This window comes from Bison bison, unplaced genomic scaffold, assembly GCF_000754665.1.
Source record: "Bison bison bison isolate TAMUID 2011002044 unplaced genomic scaffold, Bison_UMD1.0 scf7180017864063, whole genome shotgun sequence".
Classification (NCBI taxonomy): Eukaryota; Metazoa; Chordata; class Mammalia; order Artiodactyla; family Bovidae; genus Bison; species Bison bison.
The window spans coordinates 1,139,689-1,158,897 of record NW_011494635.1 but is presented as its reverse complement, the minus strand read 5'-3'; the positions used below and the strand labels follow the sequence as shown (position 1 = coordinate 1,158,897).

At 43.8% G+C, this 19,209-nt stretch overlaps 2 protein-coding genes across 2 annotated transcripts in view; one reads left to right on the top strand and one right to left on the bottom strand.

Moving 5' to 3' along the window:
* The window catches only part of CFAP61 (cilia and flagella associated protein 61), a 250,115-nt gene extending 231,171 nt beyond the window's left edge, over positions 1 to 18,944 (bottom strand). The window contains 6 exon segments of the mRNA XM_010836599.1: positions 712 to 838; positions 1,454 to 1,521; positions 3,143 to 3,219; positions 6,876 to 7,026; positions 12,416 to 12,566; positions 18,862 to 18,944. Of these exon segments, the coding sequence (XP_010834901.1) occupies positions 712 to 838; positions 1,454 to 1,521; positions 3,143 to 3,219; positions 6,876 to 7,026; positions 12,416 to 12,558 (566 nt within the window). The 5' untranslated portion in view covers positions 12,559 to 12,566; positions 18,862 to 18,944.
* A 25-nt stretch (positions 18,945 to 18,969) lies between these two features.
* CRNKL1 (crooked neck pre-mRNA splicing factor 1) overlaps positions 18,970 to 19,209 on the top strand; it is a 26,118-nt gene continuing 25,878 nt past the window's right edge. The window contains exon 1 of the mRNA XM_010836333.1: positions 18,970 to 19,137. Within this exon, the coding sequence (XP_010834635.1) occupies positions 19,087 to 19,137 (51 nt within the window). The 5' untranslated portion in view covers positions 18,970 to 19,086. The remainder of the gene's footprint in view (positions 19,138 to 19,209) is intronic.

The following is a 19,209-nucleotide window of genomic DNA, read 5'->3' as shown; positions in this document are numbered from 1 at the left end:
TGGTGGGATTTCCCTAGCAGTCCTGTGGATGGGACTTGGCCTTCCAATGCAGGGGGCACAGGTTTGATCCCTGGTCGGGGAGCTAAGGTCCCACATGCCTCCGGGCCAAAAGACCAAAACATAAAGCAGAAGCAATACTGCAACAAATTCAATAAAAACTTTTAAAAAGCTCCACATCAAAACAAAAAGTCAAATATGGGGTCTGTCTTTAGAAACTTTTAAGAAGTAAAATCACAGCTTTGCTGACCACATGGCACCAAATGACTCTCAATCATGCACACAATGACTCTCAAACATGCAATCCTATTATGTCATCAAGGGGAACTATAATCGCCTCCAAATGAATGAAAGTTCCTGGGTATTCTAAAGCAATTTCATTCAAGCTATAATTGTTTACAGTAAGAACTGGCGATTTTTAAACTCTCTGTAAGGTAACTGTTGGGCTTCCCAGCTGGCACTAGTGGTAAAGAATCCACCTGCAATGCAAGAGATGTGAGTTCAACTATTGGGTCAGGAAGATCCCCTGGAGGAGGGCACGGCAACCCACTCCAGTATTCTTGCCTGGAGAATCCCATGGAAAATGGAGTCTGACGGGCTACGGTCCATGAGGTCGCACAGAGTTGGACATGACTGAAGCTACTGAGCACGCACGCATGAAGGTAACTGTCGGGGTAAAGGCTTAGGTAACAGGGGGCCTGGCATCAGTCTTACCTGGCTTTGCGGATGTGCAGCTGAGGGTAGTGGTTGTGCCTGTGACACACGTGCACGGCAAAGTCCTCATCATTCGTCAGGCTGGGGACATACCCCACTTGGCTGAACACGGTTATGAGAGTGGAGCCTGAATCCCAGAGACAAAGAAATGAGGCCTGGATTTACCAAGAAGTAACTTCAGGGCTTCAAGAAAAATGAAGTTTTCACTCTCACATGTGTTGTTTGTTTTTTTTTTTTAATTGAAGAATAATTGCTTTACAGAATTTTGTTGTTTTCTGTCAAACCTCAATATGAATCTGCCATAGGTATACATATATCCCCTCCCTTTTGAACCTCCCTCCTGTCTCCCTCCCCATCCCAACCCTCTAGGTTGATACAGAGCCCCTGTTTGAGTTTCCTGAGCCACACAGCAAATTCCCGTTGGCTATCTATTTTACATGTGATAATGTAAGTTTCCATGTTACTCTTTCCATACATCTCACCCTCTCCTCCCCTCTCCCCACATCCATAAGTCGATTCTCTATGTCTGTTTCTCCACTGCTGCCCTGTAAATAAAGTCTTCAGTACCATTTTTCTAGATTCTGTATATATGTAACATGTGTTTTAATTGTTACAATCAGATGGGCACGTTATGTCTCAAGGACCTGGAGACCATTCTTATGTCCCATCCTCGATGCCCCATTTTAAGCACGAAATTCCTGCCTCAGCTCCTGGAGCTAGGACGTGGTGGAGGAGGCCTTACCGAGGCTCATGCAGGATGGCACGATGAGGAACACAAAGTGCAGGTCCAGCACCGCCTTGAACACGGTCCTGATGAGGGTAAGAGAAGGTCGGGGTGTCAGCAACGTGACCTCGTGAGCCACTGAGGTAGGAGATAGATGGGCCTCGGGGCCAGACAGCTGGTGTTTGTCAAGGGGAGTAAAATTCAAGCTGTGTCCCCACCCAGGACTCCAAGGACAAAGCTAGTGGCAGAAGCTGAGCTCTGCTAAAGAGATAAGATGACCTTTCCTGAGGTCAAGGAAAACTTCCCTGTTCCCACATATGCAGGAAGCCTTCTAAAAGGGGGTCAAAAAGGGAACATGCACCCCAGGCCTCTACAGTGGGATCTATTTTAGAAAAAAGCTGCACAGGCATCTTGGGGAGGGTCCTAGGACCAATCAGGAATGAGGAAAGAAACAAGGTAATTGGCCAATTGTAAACAAAGATCTGGAAGGACTGCCTATTACAAGTGCTTCAAAGCACCTCTTTACTGCTCTCATTTAGGACCCCTCTCCGGGTACGCCCCTGCCTTGTTTCTGTCTTCAATAAACCAACTGTTTCTCTGTGTGCTCTCCCACATGCTATGCTGCCCTCTTTAGTAATAAACTTTGTGCCTGTCTACAGCTTTTGCCTCCTTGAAACATTCTTGCTTTCACACGGGGAAAGAGCCCGGGTCACTTTGATTCTTAGCCTCCAGCCCCTGGGGGTCTGGTGGCTAGGATTCCTGGTTTTCATCCAGGCTACCCAGGTTCAGTTCCTGGGCAGAGAATGAAGTAAGATCTCTCCTCAGGACCACTGACTGCTGTGTCTCTGAGATCAGCACCTGAGTGAGATACACGCCTTCACTACAAAAATGAGACATTCATAGATGCACCCGGGTGCTCTGCTCCCCACCGGCAAAGGGAACCTACAATTCCTTTCTCTTCTCTGCTTTTCTCTGGATTCCAAAAGGCCCCCTTTTGTATCTGTTCCATGGAGGTGGCAAGAACCAAGGCACCACATCCATGTGGTGCACCAGATTTCTGCTGAGATTAACCTTTGCCCTGGCATCTGGAGGTTCTGGTGTGACATTACAGAGGCCCACCACCCCCAAATGTCAGGGATCCACCTCGGGAACTCAGCAGGTCATGTTTCCCCATGACCTGTTACTCACGATGTTCTGCCGGTTGTCCTGTTAATAACGTGTCTCAGGATAAGCCTGGGGAAAGCTATTTTTACAAACATCCAAGCCTGTGACCTTTTTCTTTCCTTTCTTCCCCCAAATCCATGTTTTCCCAAAGGACGGTCCAACCTGTTTGCCTCCAGTGGCAGCAGTTAAAGGCATCCATTTAAAGGAAGGATTGTTTTCTTTCAGAAATTACACTGCTGTACAGAGGAAATGCTTTACTAGAGCCGGAAAGCAAACTGAACACCACAAAGAATTAGGACCTTTAAAAATATTTTTAAACTATCTATCATGTATGTGTATGGCAAGTCTGTCACAACATTGTTTATCGGCTATACCCCCAACACAAAATAAAAAGTTTTTAAAAAAGCAACCTAAACTTTAGTTCAAAAAAATATCTCTGAACTATCCAGATACTTAAAGACATGATAGAGACAGGAGCAAGTCTTGTCTGTGATGCTGCTACCAGTGCTCCATGTCACCGTCTGCCATGCTATGGCCACTCACCGAATAATCTCTTTGCAACAGCCGACAGAATACTCGTCCACAGCCACAAAGAGGTGCATGAACAGTGTGTTCAGAGGCTGCAGAAGGAAACAGGACATGGTTAGAGGCTGAGTCAGAGCAAGGGGAAGGTGGGAGGTGGGGTGGGGGGAGGGTCTGGAGGTGGGCACAGCCCAGAGCTGCCAAGTGCTGGTGGATGAAACTTTGTGTCTAAAATGAGGAGACATCCAGGCAGGGTTCAAGCTGCTTTCTGTCCTCCTAGCTTGGACTTGTTCACGGACATGGAGAGCCTCCATTCGGCCCTTCCTCCCACCTCATTGCCAGCTACGTGGCAGGGGCGTGCCTACAGGGGCGAGAAACCGACTGAGAACTGAGAACTCCGTCGTCTTGTCCTGGGGCACCACTGCCTAGTGAAAGACAATGCTGGGGCTCCCGGGTCAGCAGCTGCTGCTCTATTCAAGTGACACCCGAGGGAAAGAGTCTCTCCCGAATTTCCAGGGTGGGAGGCAAATGCCCCAGTTATGAATCCGATGGCTTGTTTCATTCCACATTCCCAGAGTCAGAATCTAACCCTACTCTCAGGATCCAGAGAACCTGAGCGGGAAAACAAAGCAGCAAAGATTCTTCTATGACTCTCAGGATAAGATTTTAGGGTTTTTAAAGAGCTCTGCCCCATAGCTTAAAAAAAAAAAAAATTCTGTCAAAGTGTATGGTTGATTTGGGGGCATCCCTCATGGCTCAAAGGTAAAGAATCCGACAGCAATGCAGGGGACACAGGACACTCAGGTTCAATCCGTGGGTTGGGAAGATCCCCTGGAGGAAGAAATGGCAACACACTCCAGTATTCGTGCTTAGAAAATACCATGGACAGAGGAGCCTGGTGGGTTACAGTCCACACAGAGTCAGACACAACCGAGCCACTGAGCATGTAGTTGATTTACAATGCTGCATCAATTTCTCCTGTACAGCACAGTTGTATTGAAGGCTTCCAAACTGTTCTGTGCATCCCCACACTGGCCTGTTTGACTCTGTACCCCTGTGCTTACTGGCAAACCCTCAAATTCTGGAGATGATGCAAATGGGAGGTAGCTGAGTGGTGAAGGGAAGGCAGTGCCTGCACCTCAGTCCAGACACAGCAGCACTTCTGTGTCTCCTGTTTCCTGAGCAATTTCATAGGTGGGCCTTGGGTGGCTGCCGGCATGTCTGTGCCTTGGTCTCCCCTCCTGTTGGGTGGCATGTGCCCTCAGAACACTCGGAAGGAGCTTATCAGGCATAAAATGGTGAGAGAAGAATCATGAGTTTAGTTCATGAGCTTGAAAATTCCCCAAAGGTAAACAACACAAACTCCAGAATTCAGATATCACCAGGGACAGTGAGTGACAACGTAACGTCACAATGCGAGCACTTTCCGTGCACAGACTGGCCTAACCCCATGGCATCTTTTATATTCTGAACAGGACTTGGCTTATGGTACACGGCTTATCACTTGGCTGGTGTATTTCCCAAATTCTTTCTTCCATCAAGAATATTACAGTTCAATATTTATTCCTCAGCTTTAAGATAAAAATCATTATTTCATTTGCAGATACCCCTGGGGTAGATAATACATTAAGCCATAAGGGTCTATACCTATGCTAAACAATAGGAAGATAATTCAAGCCACAAATGCTAGGTACATATTAGATATATTTTTTAAAAAGGAGTAAACAGGTTAAACTAATTTTAATATGTTTTATTCAATCTATTTAAATTATTATCCTTTTAAGAAGCAGTCAGTATAAAACTTCTCAACAAGATATTTTACACTCTTCTTTTTCCTACTGAGAGTGTTGATGCCCAGAGTATGTTTTATACACATCAGTTCAGTTCAGTTCAGTCGCTCAGTTGTGCCTGACTCTTTGCGACCCCATGGACTGCAGCATGCCAGGCCTCCCTGTCCATCACCATCTCCTGGAGTTTGCTCAAACTCATGTCCATCGAGTCGGTGATACCATCCAACCATCTCATTCTCTGTCGTCCCCTTCTCCTGCCTTCAATCTTTCCCAGCATCAGGGTCTTTTCTAATGAGTCAGTTCTTCGCATCAGGTGGCCAAAGTATTGGAGTTTCAGCTTCAGCATCAGTCCTTCCAATGAATATTCAGGACTGATTCCTTTAGGATGGATTGGTTGGATCTCCTTGCAGTACAAGGGACTCTCAAGAGTCTTCTCCAACACCACAGTTCAAAAGCATCAATTCTTCAGTGCTCAGCTTTCTTTATAGTCCAACTCTCACATCCATACATGACTACTGGAAAAACCATAGCCTTGACTAGATGGACCTTTGTTGGCAAAGTAATGTCTCTGCTTTTTAATATGCTGTTTATACACATAGCTCATCTCAATTCAAACTAGCCACATTTCAGGTTCCCAGTAGCTGCACGTGGCTAGTGTACCACACAGGAAAACTCAGCTCTGACACTATTGAAGGAAGTAGTTGAAAAAGAAAACAATCTTAAAAGAACAAGAAGAGGAATAGAAGGGGAAAGAATTTATGAAGAATCGTGCTAATTTATAATTTTTGAGAAGGTAAAATCATGACCCTAATGCAAAGACAAAGTGCAAGTGTCAGAGATTGATTCAATGCATCAATTCAGGAGGCAACCAGCAAGATGGTTAAAAACAAAAACAACAACAACAAAAAATGATTCATTGCACTTGAGAAGCTGTCTTCTGGCAGTTTAATGAGGAAATTGTTAGAAGATTGCCTGGCTAGATACAAAGAGTTCCTGTCCTGCAGGGTCAGAAATGGTGACCTTTGAGGTTATCTCTTCCACCAGACAGAAGTGACTTACATCTCAAATGGACCCAAATCTACAAGCTAATCACTGCTCCTGCAGAACTGGAAAACAGCTCAGTCAATAGAAAATCAATCAAAGGTACAATCCCTGACCGAGCAGATCTTTTTGGCCTATTTCCAAGTTTGAGATCACTTTCCTGACAGTGGGGACCAGGACAGCACAGGGTGGTGGGCAGAGGGGACCACAGGGGATGAGGGGGAGGTGGACTCTGGATGGACAGATGCTGGGTAGCCAACATGCTGGCTGGGCGTGTTTGTGTGTATGCTCCAATCCACCCCTGCACGCGACTGCCGTTCCCCAGGGCTCTGGGGACACACTCTTGAACTCCATGGTCGCAGCTTCTGACTCTCCCCAGCAGCTGGGACCGGACGTGGGCCTGGCTCTGGAAGCCGAGGCAGGGTCAACTCAGGCTGGGCACCCCTCCCAAAGCCCCACTTTCCTGGGACCCCCCGACCGGGCTCCCGTGGGTTCACAGGGTGTCCTGCATCTGCAACTGAAAGACATCAAATGAGCTAGAGCCCACAAGGGCGCTTTAAAAATTAAAGAGTATGACTTGAACCTGAGACTCTGTTGCCAGTATTTCAGGAGCAGATGGAGTAAATGGCAGGTGCCTACCAGGCAGGTCAGAGACTTGGGAGCAGAGCGTGGAGACATGGGAAGCAGAGTTCTGCTGCTCCGCTAATTCCTTGTTCCCCCAGGTCCTCCTCAGAGGCCTTTTGCTCCCAGACTCCCCTTCCCTCTCCACCACCTATGTTTATGTCTGTCTATCATGATGTCACATACATTCTGTCATGACCTTTAAACTGCTCAGTCTGAAAACTGAGGCGATCCACAGGGAAACACAGGACTTCCCTCGGAAATTCAGGCTGTTCTCACAAATGACATGCGTGGTCACTCACTGTGCATGGTATGTCACTGTCCAGCTCCCGGAACACGGACACCCAATCATCCTGCGTGGCAATATTCCAGTTGGGGTAATCCAGGAAGGTGGCCTGGGCCATGATCTCCTCTTGGTCATTGTGGAGGGTGATGGCAAGGTTTGCTTTCTCCCTGTGGAAATGGTTTGAATTGCACACATGAAGAAGGTACCAACCGTGAAAGGAAGAGGTGTCATTTTCTCCTACCTTGGGCTCCTGGAGTTCAGCACCCGCTGAGTCAGGTGTGACAACCTTTCCAAGAGGTGGCAGCAATGAGGCAGCATCTGTGGAACATCTTTCAGGACACCTGGCGCTATCAACCACATCTCTACAGGAAGTTACACTTCCTGAGAAAGGTGCTACATCTATGATATGAGATGCCCAGGATCCTCCCTTGGAGACGGGTGGGGGAAACATCAACTGCAGACTTCTGCACACTCTCCATGTTGCCAGCTTCATCGTGCTGGCCAAAATACACGTTTAGGACGGTCAACTGACCCCTGTGAGTCTCTCACACACATGCACCTCCTACACATCATTATTATCTTTAAGCCAGTTCATTTTCGGCTACAATGAGTCTATTTCAATAACAAGTTTTACATTACTATCATAAAAGGAAAACCAGTATCCCTTCCTATAAGTAGAAGCTATCTATAAAAATGAAGATAGAACATTTAACACAAAAATTGCTCTACATAATTGGAGTCAAATCACTTGAGTCAAATCTGGTACCACCAGAGCTGTGGGCACCTTAAGTAGCCACTGCACTTGGGACATCAATCTCAGCACCTCTAGCCACCATCCCCTCTCACAGGAAGTCACAACATTTAGCCACAGGGGACTCCCAGCAGGGTGCCCTTGGCCCAAGCTCTGCAGCTGGCTGCCCTCAGGTATTGAGAACACGGGATCCACACAGGACGTTCATTAGCAGGAGGGGCAGCCCCCCAGATTCTCTCATCTAATTCACTGAAGCCTCTGCCCCTCATTCTACTTCTGCAGGTCTCCCTCCAGCTCCTGTCCTCTGGGCTCCCCTGCTCCGGGTTCCCAGAGCCATGACCTATGACTTCATACTGAGTCTCGTCCTCACTCTAACCAGGATGAGAATGGTCAAAGGTGCAGGACCATTGACCTTGACCTTGATCAGGACCTTGATCACTGAGCATCAGTGATGGCAGTGATGAAGGTGGTAGAGGAGGAAGTGGGCAAGACCTGGGACCGGGCAGCTACCATCCCTTCAGTGAAGGAAAGGAAAGGTGTTCCTGGGATCCCAATTAGAACCTGAAATTCACTTATCCATGGGAACCTAGGGTGGTGGTGGTGCTCTGCAGCACAATTAGCACAGTGCTATACCGCACACACAGTATAGATTAAATAGGCTTTACTGGGGTGGCCTGGGAAGCCAGCCACCAATAACTTTATTTCAATGGGAAAATGCACTGCAGTTTCCAAAGAGCCTGTTTGCAAAAAGTAACTTTGGCAGCAAATCATTTTATATATACAATTTCCACTTATTACTGCTTAGCGAATAGGTCCTCTATAGGACAGATAAAAATCATTGTGGGAGTGAAAGCGGGAAAGGAGGGATAAGGTAGAGGGAGGTGTGTGCCTTTAAAGCTGGTTTAAAATTATCCTTTGTAATAAGCCAAATCCAAGCCAAAGGAGCCCTTAAAAAATACACAGACACACACACACACACACACACGTGTGCACACTTATGTATTTCATCAAAACATATTAAAGTTCAAAGATGTTACCAGCAATAGAAATCAGAGTTCTTTCCATTAGAGCAGTGCTTCATTTATTCAATAGGTTTCAGGAATTTAAGTTCAGCCAGTACTCGTTTTACTTAACTGTATTTGGTGAAAATCTGGTTGGAAAAGGGTTCCCATTTTCTGCCTCGTTAAGTAGTGAAACAAGGCTTCATGTCCCTTTTTCCCCCCAATACTTCAACTTTAAATCCTTCTGTGATTTTTTATACCTTAGGTATGTCTCATATGTAAAACATGACTGCTCTTCGTTTCATTCTGTTTTCAGCCAATCTACTCATCTTTATATTTTAACTGAAGAATTTTGTTCAGATACATTTATTTTGATTACCGATATACAGAATTTTTTTCAATCTTCCTATTATTTGTGATTTTAACGTGTTCTATGCTTTCTTTTTTCTTCCTCTTTTCTTGCTTTTAGATTCTGGTTTCTTATTAATTTCCTGTTCAATTTTCCCCTCTATAGATCAGCAGTTATAATCTCTACGCCTATCCTTTAATGATTATACTAGCCCAAGTTAACATGTATTTCTAACAAAGTCTTTACCCTCTGTTCCAGTTATCAACTGACATGTACCAAACCAGCCCTAGGCTCCAAACAGCGATTTTATATCATCTCTCATGGTTCTGTGGGCTAGCTGGTTTTGACTGAGCAGTTTTTGGTGGAGGTCTCTCAGGTGATGGCAGTCAAGTGGTGCTAATAGCTGGAGTCCGCTGAATATTCAACGTCTAGAACGGTTCCACTCACACTGTTAGCAGTTGGTGCTGGTTATTGGCTAAGAGCTCAGCCAAGGCTGTCAGGAGAGACATCTGCATGTAGCCCTGTGACTTGAGCCTTTAACAGTGTGGCATCTGGGTTCCAAGAGGGAGCATTTCAGAGAGCAGGGGGAGCTGTAGACTTCTTACAGTCTAGACTTGAAGTCATAGAGCATCCCTGTTGCTGATTTCTATACACAGGGCCAGCCCTTACTCAGGACAAGAAGAGACTTGAAAAGGACTTGATGGGAGGGTGTGTGGCTAGTGGGAGGGAGGGGGAACACCTCTGAATACTAGCTACCACACCCTCCTCCTCAACAAATCCTTAAAACTACTTTCTATTTAATCACATGACGCCCAATTTATCAGCTATTTTTGTCCTGCATTTTATCTCATTATTATATTTTATAATTTACCATTTATAGTTAGTATCTATATTAGATTAGTCATTGTTAATGTTACTGTTTCATACAAGCTAGATTTTTAAAAATATTTATACATATTTTTACTTTCCTTCTTTTATATTGGGTTTTTCCAGCAGAGATATTTTTCCTTCTGCTTAGAGTATGTTCTGAGGAATTTCCTTAATTCAGAGTCTACCAGTAAAGTAACTGATAAACTAGTTTTTGTTTATCTAAAAAATTCATTCATTTTTTCCCCTAAGTATTGAAACATTGTTTTACTAGGTATAAATTCTAGTTTGATGTTATTTGCTCTCCAACATTTCACTGTCTTCTGGGTACCATTGTTGCTAGTAAGAATTATCATTAGACTAATTTTTAGTTGTTTGCAGGCAACTTCTTTTTTCTCTACAGGTATTTTTCAGATCTTCTCTTTAGCTTTGGTGTTTTGCTGTTTCATTATGATGTGGTTAGTTGTAGAATTCTCTGTGCATTTTTCCTATTTGGAATTCATTGAGTTTTCTGTAAGAATGTGTGCTTTTCAACAATTCTGGAAAGTTCTCAGCCATTATCTCTTCAAATACTGACTCTTCCACTTTCTATTATGTCCTTCTAGATGTCTGATCATACCTAATTGTTAAGTATCCCATTTTTATGTTTTGTCTCTGTCTCTTTGTACTGAATTCCAGGTAATCTATTTTTATTGATCTTCCAGTTCACTACATCTGTCTTTACCTGTGTCTATTATGATGCTTAATTCATCTACCGAGCTTTTAATTTTAACTCTATTTCTTTCTAGATGGTCTATTAGACTTTTTCAATACTCATTTTTCATTTTATGGTCTTTTAAAACATACCTTTTCACTTTAGACATAGTATAGTTATTTTATATTCTGTGACTTAATATCTGAAGTCTTTGAGTCTGATTCTCCTGTATAGTTTTTGTCTTTGATTTTCACTAATGGTGACTGTCTCCTTGTGTATTTGTGTTGTGATTTTTAGCTGCGAGTTTATGTTCCTTGGAACCTTATCTGTGAGTATTATTTGAAGTCTAAGCTGAAGCTCCACCCTTTCAGACCTGATCTGCATTTATTTTAGCAGTCTCCTAGATACAGTACTAACCTGTAACCACTTTTAATCAAATTTTCCACTGCCTTTACTTTATTCAGTCTATGGGCAAATTAACTTAGTTTTGGTTGTCTGAAAATGCATCCATTAATTAGGAAGTTTTGAAGCTTTTGCAGGGGAGCTTTATCCCTCCCCCCAACCCTTTCATTCATGCTGAGGTTGAAATGGCCAAGTTTCCTTACTTTTATGCAGTGGGTTTATATCTCCTTCATCCCTACAAATAATATAATTTTATACAAAGAAGTCTAACACTTCCCTCCTTAAGTGTAGGGAGTATTTAACTTCTGTTCCTTGCAAACCTGTCAAAACAGAAGTGTGAGGTTTCTAGAATGTAGCAAAAAATTCTCAAGGAGAAAGTGGCATGGGTTCCTGCTATTGTCCTGAAGTTTCTGATTTCATTCTGACAACTTGTGTGTGCATGTGTGTGTGTGTGTGCATATCAACATGTTTCCATCCAGAGGACATCATTAAGGTGTTTAATCCACAACAAGGCCAAAAAAAAGAAATAATTTCATTGGTATACGTATTTTTAAAGCTTTTATATATATTGCCCTACTACTCTCCAACAAAACTATGCCAAATTTACATTACATTCATCAGTGTGGTGATCAGAAACTGTAAATTTTAATGTCTTAGGCTGGCCTAGTTTAAACTCTTCAATTACATTTAATCTGAAGCTTTATGAGATCCAAAATACTGAGCTATCTCTTAACATGCTCAATCAAAATAACAAGGAGCTGATTATAGGATATTTGTATGTGTTAGTCACTCAGTCGTGTCCAACTCTTTGCGACCCGATGAACTGTACCCCACCAGGCTCCTCTGTCCACTGATTTTCCAGGCAAGAACACTGAAGTGGGTAGCCATTCCCTTCTCAACCCAGGGATCAAACCCGGGTCTCCTGAATTGCAAGTGGATTCTTTATCATCTGAGCCACCAGGAAAGCCCTATATTCATATTATAGTGCCCCAAAACAAAACAAAACAGGGAGAAAAAAAGACATTTTCTTAAAAAAAAAACTATGCCTAATTCAAAGTTTAGAAGAACAGATCAACAGAAGTGGCTGAGAGCACATTCAGGCTTTGTCACTTACTAATTGCTGGACCTTGAGTGGGCCTCCACTTTCTCATTTGTAAAAATGGGCATGATGGTGGCTACCTCAGAATTAAACAAGACAATGTTGGCAAAGCACGGAGTCTGAAGGAAAATAAATTCTCAATATTTGTAGCTAATATTATTAACTTGCTTTCAAGTGACTCTACTGGTAGGTGAGGCAGCCGAGATTTGAACACAAGTTTGCCTGAATCCAAAAGCTGTGAGAAATCTTTCCAATTTTTATGTTTGTTATAGGACTTAGTGATGGTTGTTCCCAGAGACCTTCTGCTCAGGAGGGCAGACTTTCCTGCTGTCTGTTTCCTTGCCATAAGCCCCGTGAGGACAAAGGAGTGGAGCCCCTTGGCTACATACTTACAGAAGATAGATGATATTAAGATTTCCAAAGAGCTTCTGGGTAAATTTTCTAATGAGGTTTTTGATACAATAAATATCTTGTGTCTCTGTTCTTCGGCAATGTACCACTTCAACTTTTCCTCTTGGAGAAGTGAGTACTGACATTTTTGATCCTGTCCCCAAAAGAGAGAAAAACAGCCCACTGTTAACCTGAGATGATGAGCCAATCTAGCTACGTATTTACAAAAATGGGACACTCCTTCAGTCTTCATGTGGTCAGGGTGAGCACGGTTGGTGGGATACATCTCCCCTGGGAATAGGCTATGACAACTGCCCCCCAAAACTAGCTGACACGTGTCTCTCCAGGAAAATGAGGTTTCTGAGAACTGGCCTGGTTAGAAGTGACTGCAACGATATTTTTTGTTTTCCACAAAGCTGCTTTAAAAATATTCAAGCAATAGGACTGAAGAACATTGAAAGGAATTTACTGATTCAGGGTCCTCATATTTGATCAGTCACTGTGGTCAAGAGTTAGAGGGGAAATACAGACACCGCCCCCTGTACAAACAGAGCTCCCCCAAACCAGAGCCCAAAGGGCGGCAGTCCTGGGGGATATTTTGAGGTTGAAAGAGTTGCTGTTAGTCAGTTATGTCGGACTCTTTGCAACTCCATAGACTGTAGCCCACCAGGCTCCTCTGTCCATGGGATTTCCCAGGCAAGAATACTGAGCCACTTCCTTTTCCAGGGGATTTTTCCAACCCAGGGATCAAACCCACATCTCCTGCTTGGCAGGCAGATTCTTTACCACTGAGCCACCTGGGAAGTCCTAAGGTGAGAAGAGGTCTGTGGCCAAATAAGTGTAAGAGACGTGGCTTGCAAGGAGCTTCCGCCCACGAAAGTCTCTGGGAAGCTCCAGGATAAAGTTGCAGCTTTCTCTGTAGACCGAGCCTTCCCCACAGCCATTCTGAGAAGAATCTCTAATGACAGCAATGGCGGAGAGTCTCACGTTGGGAAAGACACGCGGGAGATGCTACTGACAGAACAGCAGGCCCAAGACGAGCTCCATCTGTCTCGATGTCTAGGGGCCTCAATGTGTATGTGTCTCTTCCTCCCTCTCTTTCCTTTCCTCCCTCCTTCCTTCCCTTCCTTTTTCTTTTTTTCCTGTTTCCTAAGGGGAAATACCTTATTATGGTCTAAGCCAGTAAGCTGGAAGACAGGGAAGTTAATTTTCGCCATCGCATTGACTCTAAGAGCAGTGCGGAGCGTTCCCAGCACCCCGGAAGGTGGCCCCATCCACAGGTAGTCACCATTCTGACTTGTATCTCATAGTGCCCTTGGCCATTTTTTGAACACTATATAAATGGAATTACACAGTGTGCACTGCATTCTTTCAAAACACAGATTGTATCATTTGACTTTTTGCTGTTGGCACCCCACTCCAGTACTTTTGCCTAGAAAATCCCATGGATGGAGGAGCCTGGTAGGCTGCAGTCCATGGGGTTGCGAAGAGTCGGATACGACTGAGCAACTTCACTTTCACTTTTCACTTTCATGCACTGGAGAAGGAAATGGCAACCCACTCCAGTGTTCTTGCCTGGAGAATCCCAGGGACGGGGGAGCCTGGTGGGCTGCCGTCTATGGGGTTGCACAGAGTCGGACATGACTGAAGTGACTTAGCAGCAGCAGCAGATATATTCTTGCACAAATTACATGATGACTGTATTCCAATAAAATTTTACTTATGAACACTGATGTTTGACTTTTACATAGTTGAGTGTATCCTGAAATGTTCTTTTGGTCTTTTATTCAGTTGTTTAAACATGTTTTTGTTTTTTTTTTAATTCTTAGCTTGTGGGCCACATAAAAAATAGTTAATGTGTTGAATGTGGCCTGTAGACTACTGTTTCCCAACTACCAGAACAAGTATTTCAAAAATACAGAGGCAAAAATAATTACTAAGTGAGAGTTCTATATCTAGCTGAATAATGGTTTAAAAATCAAGGTGATAATAAGACAATTTACTACAAAGAAATTACCATTCAAAGAACCCTGTTGAAAGAACTAGGACAAGATGTATATCAGGAAGAAGAAAATTAAAATCAGAAAGGAATAGAATACAGGATGAAATGTTGAGGAGATAAAAGTAAATGAGAAGATATATCTATATAGGCATTGACGGTCAGGAAAAAAAGTAATAATGATGATAAATCTTGCTTTAGAAACAACAGCTGGATTGAATTACCACACAATAAAAACTTGTGAGATGGAAGGATGATAATCAGAAATGAAACATTCTAAGGTTTGAGAGGCAGCTATAAATGATTAAACTTTGTCAAATCAACTGCATATAGTTACAGATTTAAGGGAATTCACCTAAGGTAAATATCTTTTTTTATTTTAATAGCTATTTATTTATTTCCCTAGGTGACTTCTCTTTATGGCGGTTATATAAAATCTCATTCATCTAGAATTTGAAAAGTAAAGTAAAATAAATAAATAAAAGAAAAAAAAGAAAAGTGAGACAACTTTTAAATGTTTAAATAATAAAATGGTGATATAGAACTATGGCAACTGTTTTTATATTGGTTACGAATGACTTCCATTTGAGAAATCAGCATAAAAAGCTTTTTGAAAAAACTATCTGCAGAGGTAGATGTGATAGTTCTACATACTGCTGCTGCTGCTGCTGCTAAGTCGCTTCAGTCATGTCTGACTCTGTGCGACCCCATAGACGGCAGTGTTTTGAATGAAAGAGACATATATGTGAGCCACATACACAATTTACAAGATTTTTCTACCTTTTGAAGTAGTGTTTTTAGTTCAGAAAAAGTAAAATATGATATTGCTTATATGCGGAATCTTAAAAAACGGTACTGCTGCTGCTAAGTCACTTCAGTTGTGTCCGACTCTGTGCGACCCCAGAGATGGCAGCCCACCAGGCTCCCCCGTCCCTGGGATTCTCCAGGCAAGAATACTGGAGTGGGTTGCCATTTCCTTCTCCAATGCATGAAAGTGAAAAGTGAAAGTGAAGTCGCTCAGTGTCCCACCCTCAGCGACCCCATGGACTGCAGCCTTCCAGGCTCCTCCGTCCATGGGGTTTTCCAGACAAGAGTACTGGAGTAGGGTGCCATCGCCTTCCCCGAGTTCTACATACATAAATACATAAACAAGAGACTTGGCAGCTGTCAAAAATCTCTTAACCAATGAACTAACAAGCCATGTAAAGACATGGAGAAATCTTAAATGCGTATTACTAAGTGAAAGAAGCCAGTCTTCAAAGGCTATACACTATCATTCTAATGATATGATATTCTGAAAAAGACTGCTGATAGTCTGAAAAAAAAAAAAGTAAGTGGCTTCCAGAAGAAAATGGGTAGGGAAGGATGAACAGGTGAAGCAGAGAGGATTTTTAGGGCAGTTAAACTGTTCTTTCCCCTGGAGGAGGGCATGGCAACCCACTCCAGTATTGTTGCATGGAGAATCCCACGGACAGGGGAGCCCGGCAGGCTACGGTCCTTAGCGTTGCAAAGTGTCAGACATGACTAACACAACTTAGCACCAACTGTTCTTTACCATTCTGTAATGATGGATACATGACATTGTATTTTTTGTCAAATCCTATACACTGTACAACATCACAAATAAACCCTTACATTGGATGATAATGACGTGTGATGTGACAATGTAGGTTCGTGGACTGTAACAAATGCAGTACTCTGGTGGTGGATATTAATCATGGGGCAGCAAGGGGTGGACGGGGCAGCAGAAATAGAAATTTTTTGTACCTTTCATTCAATTTTCCTGTGAATCTAAAACTGCTCTAAAAAATCAAGTTTATTTTTAAAATTTCTCTTAACCATTTGTGTGCACATAATTTTTCTGCTTCTGAAGACAGATTAGGTATTTACGGAGCACTTTACATAGATTATTTAACTTATATGCAGAGTACATCATGAGAAACACTGGGCTGGAAGAAGCACAAGCTGGAATCAAGATTGCCGGGAGAAATATCAATAACCTCAGATATGCAGATGACACCGCCCTTATGGCAGAAAGTGAAGAGGAACTAAAAAGCCTCTTGATGAAAGTGAAAGAGGAGAGTGAAAAGGTTGGCTTAAAGCTCAACATTCAGAAAACGAAGATCATGGCATCCGGTCCCATCACTTCATGGGAAATAGATGGGGAAACAGTGTCAGACTTTATTTTGGGGGGCTCCAAAATCACTGCCGATGGTGACTGCAGCCATGAAATTAAAAGACACTTACTCCTTGGAAGAAAAGTTATGACCAACCTAGATAGCATATTGAAAAGCAGAGACATTACTTTGCCAACAAAGGTCTGTCTAGTCAAGGCTATAGTTTTTCCTGTGGTCATGTATGGATGTGAGAATTGGACTGTGAAGAAAGCCGAGCACTGAAGAATTGATGCTTTTGAACTGTGGTGTTGGAGAAGACTCTTGAGAGTCCCTTGGACTGCAAGGAGATCCAACCAGTCCATTCTGAAGGAGATCAGCCCTGGGATTTCTTTGGAAGGAATGAAATAGTTGGGCTGAAATAGTTTCAGCTAAAGCTGAAACTCCAGTACTTTGGCCACCTCATGGGAAGAGTCGACTCATTGGAAAAGACTGTGATGCTGGGAGGGATTGGGGGAAGGAGGAAAAGGGGACGACAGAGGATGAGATGGCTGGATGGCATCACCGACTTGATGGACGTGAGTTTGAGTGAACTCCGGGAGATGGTGATGGACAGGGAGGCCTGTCATGCTGCGATTCATGGGGTCGCAAAGAGTCGGACATGACTGAGCAACTGAACTGAACTTAAATAGATTTTTTCTTTAATCCTGGTGAAATAGATATTATTTGTCATATAGTTAAGGACTAAAGACTTTGATTGTGTGGATCACAACAGATTGTGGAAAATTCTTAAAGAGATGGGAGTATCAGCCCACTGTACCTGTCTCCTGAGAAACCTGTATGTGGGTCAAGAAGCTTACTGGACATGAAACAACTAACTGGTTCAAAATTGGGAAAGGAGTATGATAACACTGTGTATTTTCACTCTGCTTATTTAACTTCTATGCAGAGCATATCATGTGAAATTCTGGGCTGGATTAATCACAAGCTGAAATTAAGATTGCCAGGAGAAATATCAGTACCCTCAGATAAACAAATGATACCACTCTAATGGCAGAAAGTGAAGATGAACTAAAGAGCCTCTTGATGAGGATGAAAGAGGAGAGTGAAAAAGCTGGCTTGAATCTCAACATTAAAAAAACATGGCATCCAGTCCCATCACTGTGTGGCAAATAGAAGGGGAAAACGTGGAGGCAGTGACAGATTTTTTTTTCCCCTTGGGCTCCAAAATCACTGCAGGATGATAACTGCAGCCATGAAATTAAAAGATTCTTGCTCCTTGAAAGGAAAGCTATGACAAACCTAGACAGTATATTAAAAAGCAGAGGTATCACTTTACCAATAAATGTCTGTATGGTCAAAGCTATGGTTTTCTCCATAGTCATGCACAGATTTGAGAGCTGGACCATAAGGAAGGTTGAGCACCGGAGAATTTATGCTTTCTAGTTGTGGTGCTGGACAAGCCTCTTGAGAGTCACTTGGACTGCATGGAGATCAAACCAGTCAATCCTAAAGGAAATCAACCCTGAATGTTCATTGGAAGGACTGAAGCTGAAGCTCCAATACTTTGGCCACTAGATGCAAAGAGCCAAGTCAGTGGAAAAGACCTGATGCTGAGAAAGACTGAAGGCCAAAGGAAAAGGGGGTGGCAGAGGGTGAGATGGTTAAATGGAATCACTGACTCAATGGACATAACTTTCAGCAAATTACAGGAGATAGTGGAGGACAGAGAAGCCTGGGGTGCTACAGTCCATGAGGTCGCAAAGAGTGGGACCTGAATTCGCGACTTAATAACAACAAAAGTTAAGCGCACTGGCGCTAAGAAAATTGACATTAAGACACAATGACAGAAAATTTTAAATATCTGTTTATCTGATACTATTTAAGATTGATATATTGTTTATCTGATATTATAAGGCTGGATTATTTGCTAGTACTCTGATTATTTATTTTCACTTTTTTCTGTGTATCTGGCTTTAAAATTCCTTCAGTTACTTTCAGTTATAAGCCATAGAATTATTTGGTCACACTGTCCAGAAACCAAGGGGCAGTTGACCATTCTGGACTACACAGCCCAGAACGCACCCCAGCTCAGGGCGGCCGAGCAGCTCAGCAGCTTGCCGCTAGGCATGCCAGGAATGGTAGTTTTCTACCCGACCCCCGGCCTCGAGCATCCGCACGGGAGCCGGGTTCCTGTCCCCTTGCGGGATACCCCGGCTTCACGGATCCACCCGTCCTCGCACGGTCATCCCAATCCCAGAGGCGACCTGATGATGAGTCCCTGACGCCCCGGATTCTGCCCGCCATAGGCCGGCAGCCAGCACTCCTCACCTCACCTGCAACTCCAGAGAGTCCCGGGCTCCGAAGAGGACGCGCAGCCCGGTTACCACAGAAACGACGTTGACTCCGTCACGGCGCGGGAGAGAGGTCAAAAGTCGCTCCAGCCAGTTCCGCTTCCGGTTCCGGGATCCCGCTTGTTGTCAGAAAGTTGGGCGGTGTGGGCGAGCCCTTGGGGAAGGTGTTCTGTGGTCCCGGGCTCGCCCGCTGTCGCCGCTGCAGCCATGGCGGCCTCCACCGCGGCCGGGAAGCAGAGGATCCCCAAAGTGGCCAAGGTGAGCGGCTCGGGGCCTTGTGGGAGGAGGCCGGGGACGGGGTTGGCCCGGCCTCGGTGGTGCCCGGGGCGG